Here is a 21603-nt window from a genome sequence, read left to right as displayed (position 1 = left end):
GATTCTGAATTCCAGAGAAGAGCTGCCATCGCTCAGTCATCCTGACGGACTTCAAATCAGTGCTGCAAAGTCTCCTTGGCAGAAGAAAGCCAGATGATGGGAGACATCAGGCACTGGGGGCATTGACCCAGAGGACAGTGCTGACCCTCCAGTGGATCCCATCACACTGTGGAGTCAGCGGAAAAGAGGAGGCTGACAGGCTGTCAAAGGTGGGCAGCAAGATGGAACAGACTGTCCACCCTATCTCCTATAGAGAAGCACGAGCAATCCTGAAGAGCAACTTGAGAGAGGAGGATGCTCTCTGGACTTTAAAAGAACACAGCAAGTCGTCCTCTTCCGACTGAGAACTGGACATTGTAGGCTCCCTTCACACCTCTACAGACTGAGACTGTCCCCTACTGATGAATGCCCCTGCAGCACGGGTTCACAGACACCAGAGCACTTGCTACAGTTCTGCCCAACATTTGGTGCACTGAGGAGGGAAACGTGGCCCTGTGGAACTCTAGGAGAAGCTCTGGGGGCCACCTGCTGCACTGTGGAGGACGGCGGACTTGGCGCTGCAGACCGGATTGACCTTCTGACAGCATGACCTGGGGAACGCAGAAGAAGTGGGCTAACACACCTTGTCCTCATGGTCTATCGCTTACACACCTTGTCCTCATCGTCTGTCACTAACACACCTTGTCCTCATGGTCTGTCTCTAACACACCTTGTCCTCATGGTCTGTCGCTAACACATCTTGTCCTCATGGTCTGTTGCTAACACACCTTGTCCTGGTCTGTTGCTAACACACCTTGTCCTCATGGTCTGTCGCTAACACACCTTGTCCTCATGGTCTGTTGCTAACACACCTTGTCCTCATGGTCTGTCTCTAACACACCTTGTCCTCACGGTCTGTCTCTAACACACCTTGTCCTCATGGTCTGTCACTAACACACCTTGTCCTCATGGTCTATCACTAACACACCTTGTCCTCATGGTCTGTCACTAACACACCTTGTCCTCATGGTCTGTCACTAACACACCTTGTCCTCATGGTCTCTCACCGAGCACGTAAACGTATGTTCTTTTGGGGCGCCTTTTCTTTAGGACTCCAATCAAACTTTACCTTACAGGTAAGTCTCGTTATCTTTCCATTCTGTTTGACTTGGCGTTGTTGTTGTTGTTGTTGCATGTAGGGACGGGATGAGAGTGGAACTGAAAGCCAGGGCCTAGAGTCCCTAGAGTCTTTGCTGGTGTGATGGTATTGATCTTAAACTGCTTGCAGCTATCGACCAACCAAGAATATTCCAACCATGGTCTGGTAAATAATTGATTCACAGGTATTGAATTTAAACCGCCCGGTATTGTCAAAGCTGCCAGCCACCTAAACTCTCCTTTCCATGGTCAGGACGGCAATCGATTCCTGTACCAGCCTCAGTTCAAACCCGCAAATGTGTTTTTGTCCATCACAGAGATTGCGTATCGAGTTTTTGACACCCTGTCTCTGGCTTTTAACGAATTAGGAATTGCCCAACTCGGGCTGCTTTCTTGGAGGCTCCCATCCGTAAAACTGTATGCACAAACATACAATTTCAGTTTCTCAAGGAGGCGTCACTGCGTTCGGACAAATCCATACACCGCATCTGTTTAACGTATTGCCTGACCGGCAGCATAACCCAACTCGCTTGGTCAGGCTTTGTGTGTATGCATACATATTTGTGTACCTATCGGAGTGGATTTCTTCAACAGAATGTTGCCATTTTGCCAGAGGACAACACTCTCGTTGTCACTGGTTCGTTTTCAGTGCGTCAAGTGCGTGCTGCACACAGGACTTTGATTTATCGTATCATCCGAATGACTAGACGCTCAGTTTGATTTTCCAGTCAAACTTGGGAGAAAGGGCGAGAGCGGGATTGGAACCCCAGCCCCTCACGGACTCTGTGTATTGGCAGCTGAGCGTCTTAACCACTCTGCCACCTTCCTCCTTACAAACACAACAACAAACAAACAAACAAACACACACCCCTCCATCATACCTCCCTTTCCCCACACTAGAAATGACTTTCATCTACCTCACCATATCTTGCTTGCAATGAGATAATCTTCCATATATACCTTATGCCATTCTCAGTCCCTCACTTGGGAACTCCAGTTCAGTTTAAAACAAGAGGCCAATCATGAATTACGGTATGCATACACCAGGGTATGTTTAATATACACTGTTTTTGTAAGGTCACGAACTCTGTCGCCCCCTGTTATAGATGCTGCAGTCACACGAACACATCTTCTTGAACTTGCATCAGCGTTTGGCACAGACAGGTTCACCGGCAGGTCATGATGCTGGCGCGCGTGTGTGTGTGTTTGTGAGCACGCGCGCATACGTGCGTGTGTGTGTATGTGTATGAGTATGCGTGCGAGGGAGGGCTCAGCCTCTCGCATGCATCTGGTGCCTACTGATCGAGCTGTCTGTTGTAAAGCTGGCGGCCCGCGATCCGGTTGACGGAGTGTCAGGTGCTTGATGTATGGCCTGCAGGCCTGTCAGCCAGTCATCGTGTCACTCAATACACACACCCACACACGGCGCAACAAGCTTGCTGCTCAGTGCGGCCGGGAACAGGCGAACAACATTACAGTGTGCATCAGTTCTGGGGGATCCCTTACACCTTGTGCCGTCTGTGAAACGGAGGTAAGCTGTGAAACGTTTAAAATAGCACTGTCCGTCACTGGGATTGCTTGAAGTATTCTTTGTTATTCTTATTCTTATTCCTATCATTCTTCTTCTTCTTATTATTATTATTTATTCTGTATAGTAATGATAATGTTGCAACTTTCTTTAAACTGAGAGTTATCCTTTTTTCTTCTTCTTCCGATTGTGTTTGAGAACATCAGTGCAGGAAAAGCGAAAATTCAGACGCTGTACTTCAGTCTGTACACGGGTAATTATCGTAAATCTACATTAGTGACCCCCACGCAGAACAGCGTCAAAATGGTTCAAGGAATATCCTCTGAAACTAGAATCCTTGTCGACCTAGCAAAATGTCACGGGCACAGTGTGGGGGAAAAGACGAGGAGGTTATGTAAGGGTTATCTGACTTCACTTTCTTCCACACCAAGCACAGACAACAGTACACGTAAGTGCAGCACACACAATCATCATTATTCAAATTATCTTTCTAAACACTTTCATACACATTCCACACTTTATGCATGTACACACACTCACGTATCAATTCTCATGCGCACAGTAATCACTTCGATAAATCCATCCAAGTATTAAAAAAAAAAAAGGTTCGATTCCCTCGTCAAGAGAACAAAGTTTGCTCACCAAACTCGCCTTGAGTGACAGCTTGTGGCTTATAAGGGCCTGTTCACACCACTGTCTTGTAGCTTTTTAAGTCCTACTCACACCACTCAGTCTTTGGGCCACACACCCACAAAGACCGCAACACCGTACACCCTGTGTGTACACAGCGTCAGTCTCCTGTACTGTCTACACCAGTCACAATGACTTCAGCCTCTCAAAATTCCATAATAAAGGCTCAGCCCAGAGGGACTTCTGACACAAGAATACCACAAACAGGTTTTATAAATTCACAGCACACACACCATCTATGCACTTCAAAAGGTCAAAAATAATAATCAAATCAGATATACAAACATATTCTGGTTGCACATCCAAACTCCATACGAGTGCTAACATATTAGAATGTTCCATTCTGTCCAGGCTCACTTGGAGCATCACATCTGTCCAAGCCGCACACGGACTCAAGTCACCGAGTATTGTTCCTTGTCTTTCCGTTGACTAAGGAAAATGTCTCCACATAACAATACTGGGCTAAATACTGCCTCACATTAACTTGACGTCTTGCGTCTGCCAAGTGAACACCGCCGTCCACCTCGGTTCGTAGACCTCGCGCCCTCTCTAGACGCTCAGAGTATACCAGTTGGAGTGAAGGTCGTCCTCTGTAACGTGGCCAACTGGCGGACCTCAGCCAGTGGGACTGAAGCCACGCTCAGAGGAAAAAGGAGGGGAGAGGGAGAAGGGGAAGAAGGTGACCTGAGACATAGAGAAATAAGATTGTCTCTGCCCTAATCAAACTCAGTTACTACTGGCGTGGTTCGAAACAAGATTTAATGATTTTGATTCACCGCACATTTTTCCGATTCTGACATGGTTAATTTTGAAATAAAAACAACCGAAAGTAGAAATAACAAATTTTGAATACAATCATTGCACTCGTTTAGAAAACTAAAGTTTTCTTACGCGATCCATGGCACCAAATATATTCTTAGTTCACTTACCGAATCAGCTGGCAATCTGCTTTCCATGGATGTCCGGCCAAAATCGTCGCAAGAGAATCGAACATGTTTTTGACTTTTTGCATTAATTATCAGTTGTTTCGCTTGTCAGTTTAACGACTTCTCTTTTACGAGGTCCATTAAGTAATTTCCTGTAATTGTATTTAGTTTTTTTGTTTTTTGTTTGTTTGCTGTTGTTTTTTTTTCAAACGTCACACGCATTAAAATTTTCACCCTCATTTGCCCAGTTTCCCCCAACCCTCCATTCATTCACATCTCCCACCCCTTCTAACCGATAATACTCAAATGTATTCATAAATACTTTAACAAAATGTCTTCAATCACCGATATGTGTGAAGGGACATTAAACAAAATTCCTCCTCCTCAGCTGGCAATTCACGACCTTGACAGGTGGCGACAACGACTTTCGTCAATGAAAGATCTCGATACACTGTTCTCTTGCATTTCAAATAAAAAAACATCAGTTTAAAAAAAATAAAACTCACTCAGCCAATCAACACAAAATCTCATGCAACTCGTAGCTTGGTCGCTGCGTTGACATAGGCAAGAAGCGAAAGCCACACATTAAAACCAAAACATCCCAAAACATCGCTTCAGCTACCTGAACTTTGGACAAAATCACCAGACGTTTGGTTTGCGAGGGGGAAGCCCAGTTTGGCACCAAGGGTGCATGTAAATCAAGACCACAAACAAAATATGACTATGCTGTCAGTGCACTTGACATCAACACAACACGAAGATCTGTCCATCATCACAATCCCACCAGTTGTTGACAAATACAACACCCTGGAGGAAGCCCTGATCAAGACCTTTGGCAAGTCTCAGGTCCAGAAAGACGTTGAACTCAACCTGAATGGACTGGGTGACAAACGCCCTACTGCTCTCATGCTCAAGATAAACGCTTTCAATGATGACCCCTAAACGCTTACACTGGCATCGTTTCTGGCAAAACCTTCCTGCAGACGTCCGAAGTATTCCAGCAGGCATAACGTCGCAGACACAGAGGCACTTGCCAAGGCAGCAGACCACATCGGGGAACACGTGCTGCAAGTGTACAGCAGGTCTCCATGGCTACAGCTGAAACATCCACCACAGTCACGTTGACGCCCTCTGAACAGGACGTGAGCACACCAGTGTTGTTGGGAACTGTCTCTGCCACAAAGAGGTCACCGTGACGCCCTCTGAACAGGACGTGAGCACACCAGTGTTGTTGGGAACTGTCTCTGCCACAAAGAGGTCACCGTGACGCCCTCTGAACAGGACGTGAGCACACCAGTGTTGGTGGGAACTGTCTCTGCCACAAAGAGGTCACCGTGACGCCCTTCTCCTCCATATCACGGCACAACTAGCGTGACGTCATCCATATCACGGCACAACTAGCGTGACGTCATCCATAGCACGGCAAACTAACGTGACGTCATCCATATCACGGCACAACTAACGTGAGATCATCATCTTCATGGCACAACTAACTTGACGTCATCATCTACATCATGGCACAACTAACTTGACGTCATCATCTACATCATGCCACATCTAACTTGACGTCATCATCCACAGCACGGCACAATTAACTTGACGTCATCATCTGCAGCATGGCAAAACTAACTTGACGTCATCATCTGCAGCATGGCACAACTAACTTGACGTCATCATCCATAGCACGGTACAACTAACGTGACATCATCATCTACATCATGGCACAACTAACTTGACGTCATCATCTACATCATGGCACAACTAACTTGACGTCATCATCCATAGCACGGCACAACTAACTTGACGTCATCATCTGCAGCATGGCACAACTAACTTCACGTCATCATCTACCGCACGGCACCACTAATTTCACGTCATCATCTGCAGCACGGCACAACTAACTTCACGTCATCATCTACAGCACGGCACAACTAACTTCACGTCATCATCTGCAGCACGGCTCAACTAAATTCACGTCATAATCTACAGCACGGCACAACTAACTTGACGTCATTATCTACAACATGGCACCACTAACGTGACGTCATCATCTGCAGCACGGCACAACTACCTTGACGTCATCATCTGCAGCACAGCACAACTAACTTGACGTTATCATCCATAGCACGGCACAACTAACTTGACGTCATCATCCACAGCACAGCACAACTAACTTGACGTCATCATCTGCAGCATGGCACAACTAACTTCACGTCATCTACCGCACGGCACAACTAATTTCACGTCATCATCTGCAGCACGGCACAACTAAATTCACGTCATCATCTGCAGCACGGCACAACTAAATTCACGTCATCATCTGCAGCACGGCACAACTAACTTGACGTCATCATCCACAGCACAGCACAACTAACTTGACGTCATCATCTGCAGCATGGCACAACTAACTTCACGTCATCTACCGCACGGCACAACTAATTTCACGTCATCATCTGCAGCACGGCACAACTAACTTCACGTCATCATCTGCAGCACGGCTCAACTCAATTCACGTCATCATCTACAGCACGGCACAACTAACTTGACGTCATTATCTACAGCATGGCACCACTAACTTGACGTCATCATCTGCAGCACGGCACAACTAACCTGACGTCATCATCTGCAGCACGGCACAACTAACTTGACTTTATCATCCATAGCATGGCACAACTAACTTGACGTCATCATCCATAGCACCGCACAACCAACTTGACATCATCATCCATAGCACGGCACAACTAACGTGCCGTCATCATCTACAGCTTGGTCCCCCTTGTGTTTGTACCACCTGGGATTCGGACCAGATGCCCTTACTTCCACCTGTGCTGCAGCTCTCGTCCATGATTGGATTGCCAGCTTTGGTGTTCCTGAAGACATTACCTCGGACCAAGGCAGGCAGTGCACCTCCGCAATGCTTTGGTCTGAGTGCAGCAAGCTCCTCGGCACTGAGGTTCGCACAACCACAGCCTTCCACCAGCAGGCAAATGACATGAATGAACGCTTCCACCGTCAGCTTAAGGCAGCACTCAAAACTCGTACCACCCGCCCTGACAGACCCACAGAGCTGCCCTTCGTCCCGTTGGGGATAGGGTCCTCTTGGCGGTTGGACCCCGGGTTTTACCCTGCCGGGCTTGTCTGTGGTTCAACTCTCCACCCACCTGCTGAATTTCTTCAGCTGCTGGATGCACGCACCATGGAACCGGAGGCAGCATTCCTCAAACATCTTCAGCTGCTGGATGCACGCACCATGGAACCGGAGGCAGCATTCCTCAAACATCTTCAGCTGCTAGATGCACGCACCATGGAACCGGAGGCAGCATTCCTCTCAAACATCTTCAGCTGCTGGATGCACGCACCATGGAACCGGAGGCAGCATTCCTCAAACATCTTCAGCTGCTGCACGCACGCACCATGGAACCGGCGGCAGCATTCCTCAAACATCTTCAGCTGCTGGATGCACGCACCATGGAACCGGAGGCAGCATTCCTCAAACATCTTCAGCTGCTGGATGCACGCACCATGGAACCGGAGGCAGCATTCCTCAAACATCTTCAGCTGCTGCATGCACGCACCATGGAACCGGAGGCAGCATTCCTCAAACATCTTCAGCTGCTGCATGCACGCACCATGGAATCGGAGGCAGCATTCCTCAAACATCTTCAGCACACCGTTCGCACTGTGCAGCCACCTGCCATCGATCCATGGAAACCAGCCTGCCTGTGTACCCTCCAGCGTGGCCTCCACTGGGTACGTCTACGTTCGAACCGACTCTCTCTGACGCCAGCCACATGGACCTTGTGGTGGCCCCTTCTGCATCACTGACACCGGTAGGGAGGGATTGCAGACCCACTTTCGTCTGAATTTCGTGGAGGTTCCCCGGTGTAACGTCCCAAATCGTCTCCCCCTTCAGTAGGTCCCCCGGGGGACTTGTCAGTGTCCTAAATCGTCCCCCGGGAGACTGTTGCGTTGTTTTCATCCTATTTTTTCCCATGTTGATGAACACAGCGTGTGTCAGACAAGGAGCGGCGGGACCGTCGTGTCACAGAACAGTGGGCTGCGTTCCATCACACCGGGACATCCATCATCATCATCATCATCATCATCATCATCATCATCATCATCATCACACACACACACACACACACACACACGTATATATATATATATATATATATATAATGCAGTTTTTGTATTGTCGCGAAAAATTGTGATCTACACACACACACACACACACACACACACACACACACACACACATGTATATATATGTTTTTTTTTGTTTTTTGTTTTTTTTCTTCTCAAAATCAGCAGTTTACTTCCAAAGGGAATGCATTTTGTCTTGTTTGTCTCAAATAACGCCGAGAAGCTTTTATTCATTTATCTATTTCGACAGATTTCTTCAAAACCGGGTTTCTGCGTATACTGATCTTTTGAAACTGTAAAACGACCTTCTCCCCTCTGCATCGCCCCCCCCCCCCGCTCTCCCCCGTCACCCCACCACACCCTCATCTTCCCTGTTCAAAGGTTCCTAGCCACCAGCCTTCCAAGCCATCATTCGCCGTCTCCATTGTTATACCTATCCCTTCTATCTCTCCCACCTCACTCCGTCCCCATTGTTTTACCTGTCCCTTCTCTCCCACCTCACTCCGTGCCCATTGTTTTACCTGTCCCTTCTCTCTCTCCCACCTCACTCCGTGACCATTGTTTTACCTGTCCCTTCACTCTCTCCCACTTCACTCCGTGCCCATTGTTTTACCTGTCCCTTCACTCTCTCCCACTTCACTCCGTGACCATTGTTTTACCTGTCCCTTCACTCTCTCCCACTTCACTCCGTGCCCATTGTTTTACCTGTCCCTTCACTCTCTCCCACCTCACTCCGTCCCCATTGTTTTACCTGTCCCTTCTCTCCCACCTCACTCCGTGCCCATTGTTTTACCTGTCCCTTCACTCTCTCCCACCTCACTCCGTCCCCATTGTTTTACCTGTCCCTTCTCTCCCACCTCACTCCGTGCCCATTGTTTTACCTGTCCCTTCACTCTCTCCCACCTCACTCCGTCCCCATTGTTTTACCTGTCCCTTCTCTCCCACGTCACTCCGTCCCCATTGTTTTACCTGTCCCTTCACTCTCTCCCACCTCACTCCGTCCCCATTGTTTTACCTGTCCCTTCACTCTCTCCCACCTCACTCCGTCCCCATTGTTTTACCTGTCCCTTCTCTCTCTCCCACCTCACTCCGTCCCCATTGTTTTACCTGTCCCTTCACTCTCTCCCACTTCACTCCGTCCCCATTGTTTTACCTGTCCCTTCTCTCCCACCTCACTCCGTCCCCATTGTTTTACCTGTCCCTTCACTCTCTCCCACCTCACTCCGTCCCCATTGTTTTACCTGTCCCTTCTCTCTCTCCCACCTCACTCCGTCCCCATTGTTTTACCTGTCCCTTCTCTCTCTCCCACCTCACTCCGTCCCTATTGTTTTACCTGTCCCTTCTCTCTCTCCCACCTCACTCCGTCCCCATTGTTTTACCTGTCCCTTCACTCTCTCCCACCTCACTCCGTCCCCATTGTTTTACCTGTCCCTTCACTCTCTCCCACCTCACTCCGTCCCTATTGTTTTGCCTGTCCCTTCACTCTCTCCCACCTCACTCCGTCCCCATTGTTTTACCTGTCCCTTCACTCTCTCCCACCTCACTCCGTCCCCATTGTTTTACCTGTCCCTTCTCTCTCTCCCACCTCACTCCGTCCCTATTGTTTTACCTGTCCCTTCACTCTCTCCCACCTCACTCCGTCCCTATTGTTTTACCTGTCCCTTCTCTCCCACCTCACTCCGTCCCCATTGTTTTACCTATCCCTTCTCTCCCACCTCACTCCGTCCCCATTGTTTTACCTGTCCCTTCACTCTCTCCCACCTCACTCCGTCCCCATTGTTTTACCTGTCCCTTCTCTCTCTCCCACCTCACTCCGTCCCCATTGTTTTACCTGTCCCTTCACTCTCTCCCACCTCACTCCGTCCCCATTGTTTTACCTATCCCTTCTCTCCCACCTCACTCCGTCCCCATTGTTTTACCTGTCCCTTCACTCTCTCCCACCTCACTCCGTCCCCATTGTTTTACCTGTCCCTTCTCTCTCTCTCCCACCTCACTCCGTCCCCATTGTTTTACCTGTCCCTTCTCTCTCCCACCTCACTCCGTCCCCATTGTTTTACCTGTCCCTTCACTCTCTCCCACCTCACTCCGTCCCCATTGTTTTACCTGTCCCTTCTCTCCCACTTCACTCCGTCCCCATTGTTTTACCTGTCCCTTCACTCTCTCCCACCTCACTCCGTCCCTATTGTTTTACCTGTCCCTTCACTCTCTCCCACCTCACTCCGTCCCCATTGTTTTACCTGTCTCTTCACTCTCTCCCACTTCACTCCGTCCCCATTGTTTTACCTGTCCCTTCACTCTCTCCCACCTCACTCCGTCCCCATTGTTTTACCTGTCCCTTCACTCTCTCCCACCTCACTCCGTCCCCATTGTTTTACCTGTCCTTTCACTCTCTCCCACCTCACTCCGTCCCCATTGTTTTACCTGTCCCTTCACTCTCTCCCACCTCACTCCGTCCCCATTGTTTTACCTGTCCCTTCTCTCTCTCCCACCTCACTCCGTCCCTATTGTTTTACCTGTCCCTTCACTCTCTCCCACCTCACTCCGTCCCCATTGTTTTACCTGTCCCTTCACTCTCTCCCACCTCACTCCGTCCCCATTGTTTTACCTGTCCCTTCTCTCCCACCTCACTCCGTCCCCATTGTTTTACCTGTCCCTTCTCTCTCACCTCACTCCGTCCCCATTGTTTTACCTGTCCCTTCACTCACTCCCACCTCACTCCGTCCCCATGTTTTACCTGTCCCTTCACTCTCTCCCACCTCACTCCGTCCCCATTGTTTTACCTGTCCCTTCACTCTCTCCCACCTCACTCCGTCCCCATTGTTTTACCTGTCCCTTCACTCTCTCCCACTTCACTCCGTCCCCATTGTTTTACCTGTCGCTTCTCTCTCTCCCACCTCACTCCGTCCCCATTGTTTTACCTGTCCCTTCTCTCCCACCTCACTCCGTCCCCATTGTTTTACCTGTCCCTTCACTCTCTCCCACCTCACTCCGTCCCCATTGTTTTACCTGTCCCTTCTCTCCCACCTCACTCCGTCCCCATTGTTTTACCTGTCCCTTCTCTCTCCCACCTCACTCCGTCCCCATTGTTTTACCTGTCCCTTCTCTCTCTCCCACCTCACTCCGTCCCCATTGTTTTACCTGTCCCTTCACTCTCTCCCACCTCACTCCGTCCCCATTGTTTTACCTGTCCCTTCACTCTCTCCCACCTCACTCCGTCCCTATTGTTTTACCTGTCCCTTCACTCTCTCCCACCTCACTCCGTCCCCATTGTTTTACCTGTCCCTTCTCTCCCACCTCACTCCGTCCCCATTGTTTTACCTGTCCCTTCACTCTCTCCCACCTCACTCCGTCCCCATTGTTTTACCTGTCCCTTCACTCTCTCCCACCTCACTCCGCCCACACACCCAACACTACCCCCTGTCTTTCCGCACGCCTACCAGCTTCATATTAGAGATTCCGGGTGAATATCTATGTTCCCCACAATCTATAATCCCCCTCTTCTGTATTCCAATAGGTTTAAGTTCCCCCAGGTCTACTACACCTGTTTCATCACACACGTTTGGGTAGTGGGCAGTAGAAGCCAATCAGCAGTGATAAGCGATCAAAGCATATGAAAAAGGACAAGTATTATCTCAGAAAGAACGCATAATGCAAAATACACGTTAACATAACGCAAGCTGCATACTTTTGACTACTAGTCAGTACTGGTCAATGAATCGTCAAACCAAGTCAAGAAGACTTCATTTTGCATAAACATGCCAAAATGCCCACATTCTATAAACTTTTGTATGGTGGTCAGTTGTGGCTATTTATGGTCAGCAATGATCAGCAGTGGCCAACGGTGGCAAGTGAAGTCAAATTCTGTCAAGAAGTCCCGATACTCAATAACAAAATAATACACTCTGAACAGTCAGCGGTCAGTTGTGGTCAACAGTGGTCAGTTAGCGGTCAAAAACTGCCAAGGCGTCAGAATAAAACACGAGTGTACAAAAAGTGAAAATTAACATAGGTCAATATAATGATTAATCAATAGTAATAAATGATATAAAAAATATTTTTAAAAAAAGATAAAAAGCCCCCACCCCCACCCCTCCAAAAAAAAAAACAAAAAAAAAAACCACACGCACACACAACCCCTTCACCCCCCCCCCCCCCCGCTCCCTCCCACACCCGCCCCCACCCCCAAAAAAACACACAAAAAAAAGAACTAAAATAAACATGCACATACACGCACACACATATACTCACACTCATATTTAAACACACACGCACGCACGCATTTCCACCCCCCCCCCACACTCCTTGCTCAACACACACGCAGCGACTTCCACACAACTTCAACGATGAAACGGTTGTCATGGACTAATCGATTACCGTGCAGCTAGGTCATCCTTATAATTTCAACAGCACAGCGCGAGCTATTAATGCCTACAGTATTCACAAGTAAACATCGCCATGAACAAATCATTAATGACCTGAGGCGCTCAAAGATAAGGAGTACTCCAATCACCTGTCACCCTCCTCACCACACTCCCCACGTGGTGCCAGCACGAGACGAAGGCCGGTGAGAGGGAGAGAGAGAGGGAGAGAGAGAGGGGGGGGAGAGAGAGAGGGGGGGAGAGAGAGAGGGGAGAGAGAGAGGGGAAGAGAGGGAGAGGGGAGGGGGGAAAGAGGGAGAGAGAGAGGGGGATAGGAAGAGAGAGGGAGAGAGAGAGGGGGAGAGAGGGAGGGGAAGAGAGAGGGAGAGAGAAGGGGAGGGAGGGGAGAGAGAGGGGGGGAGAGGAGAGAGAGAGAGAAGGAGAGCGAGCGAGAGGGAGGGGGAGATAGAGTTAACATTACGTGTTGGTGCTGTTGATTTTATTGTTGTCGCACCTGACGTGATTGTCAATGTTGCTGACGAGGTCACAATTATTGCTGCTCCAGCTACCGCTGCTTCCCTCGTTTTTGTTACAGTTGTTATTACTGTTGTTTTGTTGTTGGGCTGTTGGAAGGACTTGGTGACAGAAGAGGACGGAAGTGGTTGGGAAAGGGCCGACAGTGAACATGTTCATCAGGAGGAGGGCTTTTTGCCTGGTGCTGGCATCGGTAGCTGTCTGCCAACTTGTTTTGGCTGTCCTCTACCTGACCAGGAGCAGCGGGTACACGTTCCGTGCTTCAGGTAAGGGCTGTGTGCAGTAATGATTGTAAAGAAAGTGCCAGATAGACAGAAATAACTGAATAAGAATGAATGTGTTTGCTTGTAAGTGTATGCCTGCTATCTGTTCACTTGTCACTCCAATCAGAACGTGTTCTCCCCAAACACGAAAAACACCACTTATTAACCACACCCTTTTATTTATTACTAAGAGAGATATCTAAAGCTGCTAATCATGGCCTAGACTGGAATATAATTTTTTTTTATGGGGGGAAACAATTTTAACTTCACCGCCGTGAATGTTCTTCAGCAGTCTCGCCAGCTCCTGGCTTCTCACTCAGCACGTCCCGATGGTCCCACCACCCAGTTCTATGAAGTCCCGTGCCTAGTCCCTGGCACCTCGGCACAAAACAAAACCCGTGGCCTGTCCCCAGCCACTAGATGCCTGCACATTTTTTAGTATGTGTCAGTTCCTTGACTTTCTGGATGCAAACCCCCCTCATTTCCAGTCCCACTACAGACCATGTTTTGAATATTATTCCTAGAAACCAAAGTGGACAAACAAGACAACATAGACACCATACCTTTACATAAACACTAAAGAGAAAATCTTCATCCAATACTATTGACATAAATTCCAATTATCACTGAAGCTAATATAAAAAAAAATATCCGCTTGGAAAACAATGTCCATTCACCACCCTAAGTAATGCAAAATACGATTACCTTAAAATGATTCCCATTCATCCCATCAGGAAATACCAAAATGTAGCTGCTTAGCTACTACACAATTTAATGTTTCCAAAAAATTACCATTTCTTAGCCATTGAATAGTCCAACAAAACTTAAGACAAATTTAAGTAACTACTATCTATTATCAACCTAACCGTATATCATCAAAGCACCAAGTACTGATTACTCATAGAAGCTTTACAACAACATCAAATCAACCACAACATATCAATGTATCTCATTCAAACGCTACTTAAAGTATCCATTCAAATGCCCTGTTTTTATATACTATGGTCAATATCCCATCACAAAACGTAGTCAAAGTCATTTCAAACTGAGTGCAATAATTTTCAACATACCTTCACAGGCAAAAATATGTCCCTAACCTGGACAGCTTCATGACACCATCTGGCAACAAATCTACACTTCACAGCAGCACATCACATTCAAAACTCATGGTATGATTACAAAAATGCACGTGAAACACGTGAAACCATTTTTCAAAAGAAACAATTCCCAATCCCCCGATATAAAAGTTGCCCTGTAAAAAATGGATCAAGGAAAGTTGTATATAAAAATAACAAATTCCAATCCCCGATATAAATATGTTGCCCTGTAAAAAAAAAAAAAAAAAAAAAAAAGGATCTAGGAAAATAGGATGCCATTTTCTTTACAATGATATACAGTGGTGTGCAAGGATGGGTGGGTGAATAGCACCACCACAATTTCCTGTGGTTTTCAACATTGCTGCAGTGAAATCTCCCTGTCGCTTTGTCTTTATTTTGTACGTGCACATACACCACCGCATTTCATTGATCGTTGAGGGAATGTGAACCTCAACAGTGTGAGAAAGACACAGTTTTTGACTGATCATTTTTAGATATTAAAAGAAATTGGGGGAACTGTCTGCTTGACTGTTCTCCTGATTAGTAATTGATGTTTAAATCAATACATTTCCTCATACAGGAATCCAACCGCTTCAGACAGAAGACGACGGCCAATTGCAACACATTTATCATCAAATGGTATATCGATAAACATGAAAGAAAAGATAAGACTGTTGATGATGATGATGATGGTGATAATGTTGGGGCCATGTAGATGAAATTCGACACGTCTGTGTGGTCCCCAGACAGCACAGCCAGAGCTGTGGACAGCGACAGCAGACAGCAGGTTGGTGACGGGGTTCCCCAAGTGCCCCTCACTCCCGTCCTTAACCAGTCAACCAACACACTGATGCAGTTATACGCCCGAAGATACTCCAGTGAGTCGGTGACACGAGCCGTTATGTGTGTGTGTGTGTGTGTGTGTGTGTGTGTGTGTGAATGCGTATGTGTGTGTGTGGGGTGGGATGAGATCAGGTGTGTGTGTGTGTGTGTGTGTGTGTGTGTGTGGGTGGGTGGGTGGGTGGATGGGGCGGGATGAGGTCAGGTGTGTGTGTGGGGGGGGGGGATTGTGGGATGAGGTCAGGTGTGTGTGTGTGTGTGGGGGGGGATGAGGTCAGGTGTGTTTGTGTGTGTGTGTTGATGGTGGTGGTCAGTGTCTGTGTGTGTGTGTGTGTTGGGAGGGGGGGAGTGCGGCGAGGAGGTGTGGGGTGGGGGGTTAGGGGGTTCCGGTGTAATACTCTGTAACGTAACCCACCCCGAAATGTCCCCCTTGTACATGCCAGATTACTTATAAACGGGTCTAACCAGAACAACTGTCGTGCCGAAAACGGATTGTTGTTGATGATGATTGGATACTTATATAGGGCCTTTCCTCGCTAGGTCTAGGCACTTTACAAACAGAGAGTCATTTGCACAACAAGCTGCACTGTACCCGGGTAGAACCGACGGATGCCGAGTATGTTCTTGTTTCCATAATCTACCGAACGCTGACATTGATCACAGGATCTTTAACGTGCGTATTTGATCTTCTGCTTGCATATGCACACAAAGCGGGTTCAGGCAGTAGCAGGTCTGCACATGTGTTGACCTTGGGGATCGGAAAAATCTCCACCATTTCCCCACCAGGAGCGACGAGAATCGAACTCAAGAAATTCAGGCGAGAATCCAGCGTTCTGACCACTTGACCAGCGCAACTGGATTGCTTAAAAAAAGAAAAAGACTTCCAAGAGTAGCCCCTTGCTGGACACCACATGGTCTGAGAGCATGAGGACGGCCAAGGGAGACAAGGCTCAGAGCGGCGGAAAGGGAAGTGAAAAGGAGGCTGCCCCTGGGTGAAGGCAATACAGACCGCACACGGCAGGCAGCAGTGAACATCTCTGCTGACGGCAATACTGAGCAAGTTAATAATACGTTGACACAAAAGCTGCTGTGCAGATATTGACACACAGCTTGTAGTGCCCTTTGAAAGAATGCACATGCAAGGTTTATGTATGAACGTCCGAGTCTCTCTCTCTCTCTCTCTCTCTCTCTCATGAGCATGATTAAACAGAGTCCACGTCCCTTATTGATACTGAAACCGTTGGTGTGTCACGTATAATCTATGACCATTAATGCAAGCACCAAACGGAGCGATGTTTACGAAAACGGAACTTTACAATGATTATCATTGAGAGGTTAAATGTTTCCGAATGTTGAATCCCAATCCTAACGTATCAACGACCTCCCCCTCCCCCCTCTCCCAACCCCCATCCATTCAACCTCCACCGCTAGACGTTGCCTTTGTTCTGTGGCCCGAGGCTGTCGCGTGATGAAATGTGCAAGTTCGAAATCGAAGGGTGTCCCAGTTGCTCATTCGTTTTTCGGTTTTATTTGTTGATGACCATTTGTCTTTTTAAATGTTATATTTATCTTACTGAATATTCTCCTTTTTATAATGATTGAAACGTACACATACGCGCGCGCGTGCGCACGCACGCACGCTCAACACGCAGGCACACACACGCGTGCGCACGCGCGCGCGTGCACACGCACAAAACGATGCATGCACACGCACGGACACACACGCAACACACACAGCTGTTACACTCTGAATCATAATGTAATAGTATCTTACCTTCATGTTTTTTCTTTTTACGTAATAATTGATGTGTGCATGGTGATCAGTGAAGGATGTGTCAGTTGTTTTTTTTTTCTCTTTGATTTTTGCTGACGGGCATTTTATTTTAAGTGAGCCTAAAGAGAATTTTCTGGTTTTGGTTGAAGCAGATAATAAAGTATTTTGAATTGAATTGAATTGAATTGAGTTCGAAACCGAGTTCTCTCTCTCTCTCTCTCTCTCTCTCTCTCCCTCTTCTTCCTCCAACTCTGTCTGCCCCCTGTCTCTCCCTGTACCCACCCCCTCCCTCTCTTTCTTTTGCCCTCTGTTAGCGTACACGTGGCTGTTTATATATATATATATATATACATATATATATATATATATATATATATATATATATATATATATATATATATATATATAACTCTTCTTCAGAAATGACCGTGAAAGCTGAGCATTTGCCAACAAAAGCCTGCCCAGCTGTCTTTCACAACGGTTGTGAGTAGAGGACAATCTCTCTCTCTCTCTCTCTCTCTCTCTCTCTCTCTCTCTCTCTCTCTCTCACTGTGTCTCTGTCTCTCTCTCTCATTTATCGTATTAGCGTAGAATTTGCTTAATTCTTCAAACCTTTCAGATGGGGCTTTGGCCTTTTACTGAATAAACTAGATTGATTCATTCTCACTCACTCTTTCTCACTTTATATATATATATATAACACACACATGCGCATACTCGCACGCGCACACACATATATACACAAGCGTACACACGTGCATATGTACATACACGCACACACACATACGCACACACTCTTTTTTTTCGTTTTTTTCTTTATGGTGATTTTATTAACTATGACACTCAAAACAAAGGGACACACCAGACAGAGAAAACCAGTCTGCGCGTTTTGCATGTTCACGTGTGATACTGGGGGAGAGTGTGCATTATTCTTCCATTTTGGGGGGATGGAGGTTTTTGTATTCTGCCGTCTCTCTCACATTCATAACCGTCCACCCACAATTCTCTGTCTGAGTGTTTTCATACCGATGTACACGGTTTTATTCCCCCCTCTCTTTAATGTTTTACAGTTGTTACAGTGTCTGTTTTTCGTGCTCTAGTGTATGTATTATATTGGTGAATGTGCATGTGGTACTCACTCACACCTTTTCCACCATCGTATGCAATTCCATGTGTCTGCGTGTATGTACTGCATGTCTGGATACTGAAAAACTAAGACATTCTAATGTAGTTTGGTACTTTGGTTTATCCAGTCAAAGTCCTGAGGTGAAGTCCTTTTTCAAATATATGCTGTAAGGAGACGGCACATTCTGTCTTTTTGTAAATACTTATACACATTTTACCAATGAGTATCAGAAAGTTTATATATCTGTAATGTTCTTGCAGTAGCTCCAACTTTGGAACTCCAAACAAGATATCAGTGGCTGTTAATTTTAATTTCATGTCTGCCTTTGTGTAAATCTTTCCTTCAGTGTGTCTCCAGAAGCTTTGTACAACTGGACATTCATGGAAAAAGTGTTCAATAAAATCTATTGTGTCCTCACAGTAAGAACATTTGTTGTTTTCTTTAATTTCCATTTTGTTTAGAATGATATTTGTGGGGTAAATATTGTGTAAAGTCTTCCAGTGAAGGACTAACAATCGGGCCTCTTTTGTAACATCTTTCGCTCTGGACCACACTGACCTGTCAATATTCACACCAAATTTTCTAGACCAGAATTGGGATGCACACAGAGTCACTGCTATCGTGTACTCAGGTAACATTTTCCAGATGCATTTCGGTTTTGTATTGAACCGACTGGCATCGTATCCCCAGGTACCCTCCTCTGTTACTCCTGTTTGGATCCATCGGAACCACAGTTTGGGGATCGAGTTAACTAAAATGTTGTATTCAATCACTGCATTCGCTTTGTTAGTACCAAGTAAATTTTGTATTTCCTCTAATGTTAATAATCGATTTTCGTTGTGATGAATTATTTGTCTGATCTGTTCAAACCCTTTCTCGTGCCATGCTTGAAAGAACGGCGTTTTACCTTTATATGTGATCAATGCGCTATTAAAAATCAGCCAGCACTGCATGTTGCTACTGTTAATGTCTTCAAGGGTTAAATGTTTGCTTTGTGCATAATTATGACACACTTCCATCCAAAACTCATCATCTGTTCTATCTTGTCCTTTTATATCTTTTACTTTACAGTTAATAAAGAAAATATTACTGTGTTTAGCTAATTTTCGTGGTTGCCATTTTGGTATATATATATCCAGTTCTGTTGTTCAGAGGCCTCAAAAAGTTTTCCAGCCCATTGTAAGTATAGACATTTTTGTAAATTTACCATATCTATCATTTTAACCCCACCTGTCAGCTTCCATTATTTTTCTTTTAACCGTTTCGAATGCTTACCTATTACTTTGCCTTTTATGCCACAAGAACTTATATAGTGTTTATTTTGCAAAGCACATTCTGTGGAAGACCAACAGATTACATAACATAATTATGTGAACTGACTGATCAGAAACGTTTTTACTGCTACAACTGTTCCAAGATGTTAAGGTCACGTTTACTCAATTTCTTGATCAAATAGTTCATTTGTTCTATTCTAGAAATGAGTTCAATTGTCTTCAATTTATTTTGCCATTCTATTAGATTCAAAATAGATGCCTAAGATTTTTATTTTGCTTTCTAAAGTGAACTGAATCTGTTCAGTATTGTTATGTTGACCTATTCTAAGAGCTTTTGTTTTATGTGCATTCATCTTAAGACCAGAAAATCTTTCAAACATTTCGAGTATTTCTATCGATTTAAGCATATCTTCATTATTTCTAAGAAATAATGTCGTGTCGTCAGCTGATTGCTTTATCTTTAAAAGGATAGGATCTGTGCAGTCAGTTATAAGTAACTTAATACCTTCCATAGAACTATTTCTAATTCTGATAGCAAGGAGTTCTACTGCTAAAACGAAAGCAAGTGGAGAGAAGGGACACCCTGTCTAATCCCACATAATACCTCAAATGGTTCAGAAAGCCCACCCCCATTGTTAATACTACTTGAAATCCCATTGTTTAATACACGCACCCATTTTGAAAGTCTGTCCCAAAACCAAAAACTTTAAATACGTGAAACAAAAAGGTTTTGATGTAGAATCAAAGGCTTTAGAATAGTCAATAGCGAGTATATAACCAGCTTTATTGCTTTTATCTAAATAGTTGATTACATCGTCTATTTTTCTTATAGTTGTGGACATGTTTCTGTCTTTAATGTATCCAACCTGGTCTTCATTAACTACTTTGTGTACTACATTGCCAAGTCTCTCGGCCAGAACTTTCACTAATATCTTGTAATCCGAATTGGTTAACGTTATCGGTCTCCAGTTTATCAGTCTTTCTCTTTCTAAATTTTTTCCTTTCTGTAATAAGGTAACTATTCCCTGTTTCTGTGTATAAGATAGTTCACCTCTGTGAAATGACTCTACAAAAGAATTCGTGACTACGTTACCTACTTTACCCCAGAAGATTTTTTAAAATTCTATGGTTATTCCACCGCAACCTGGAGCTGAGCCATTTTTCATTTTTTTCAATGCTATTGTTGTTTCACCTATCGAAATTATCCCCTCACATGACGCCGCATCTTCATTTAAACGTGGAAAAGTTTCATTTTCTACAAACGTGTTAACTTCCTCATGTACATTGTCTGCTATTGTTGTTTGACCATAAAGAGTTTTATAGAAAGACGTCACTTCTTGTAAAACGTCGCCCTGATTCGTTATAAGTTGACCCGTTTCTTTCCTTAATTAACCTTGTAATAGATCTTTTCTTGCCGCTAACTTTTTCGAGATTACAAAATATTTAGTATTACGTTCTCCATCTTCTACCCATTTCATTCTAGACCTTACTTGTGCCCCCGTTTTCTTCATTCAACTGTTCTAATTCTAATTTCTACTTCAGATGTACGAGAGTGGTTTGTGCTTGTTTGTTTGTCGGATCATTGATTATTTCTTTTTCTGTTTCTAAAATTTGTAAGTATATTCTATGAGAGTAGTTTCTTCGCAGACAAGACAACTCCTTACCAAAATCACCACAGAAAGATCATATTTCAATTGCATATTTCCCATTTTTCTATGTCTGTCAAGTTATCGTTAGAATTGTTTAAAAGTCTGTCAAGCAGATCATTCATTCTGTTTACAAAATCTTTATTCTTTAGATAACTATTAGTAAATTTCCAGTAACCTGGACCACGCAGAAATTCTCCTTCACTAAGCTCGATCATCACTGCTTGTGATCAGAGTTGGGAACAGTTAAATGTTCACAAGAAA

The 21603-nt window shown here is 45.5% G+C and overlaps 1 protein-coding gene across 1 annotated transcript in view; it reads left to right on the top strand.

Moving 5' to 3' along the window:
- The first annotated feature begins 2543 nt into the window (after positions 1-2543).
- Positions 2544-21603, top strand: part of LOC143287337 (uncharacterized) — a 34911-nt gene continuing 15851 nt past the window's right edge. The window contains exons 1-4 of the mRNA XM_076595297.1: positions 2544-2668; positions 13419-13585; positions 15426-15557; positions 17714-17776. Of these exons, the coding sequence (XP_076451412.1) occupies positions 13471-13585; positions 15426-15557; positions 17714-17776 (310 nt within the window). The 5' untranslated portion in view covers positions 2544-2668; positions 13419-13470. The remainder of the gene's footprint in view (positions 2669-13418; positions 13586-15425; positions 15558-17713; positions 17777-21603) is intronic.

This window comes from Babylonia areolata, chromosome 11 (genome assembly GCF_041734735.1).
Source record: "Babylonia areolata isolate BAREFJ2019XMU chromosome 11, ASM4173473v1, whole genome shotgun sequence".
Taxonomy (NCBI): domain Eukaryota; kingdom Metazoa; phylum Mollusca; class Gastropoda; order Neogastropoda; family Buccinidae; genus Babylonia; species Babylonia areolata.
Note: the sequence above shows the minus strand (reverse complement) of the source record. Positions and strands in the feature narration are given on the sequence as shown.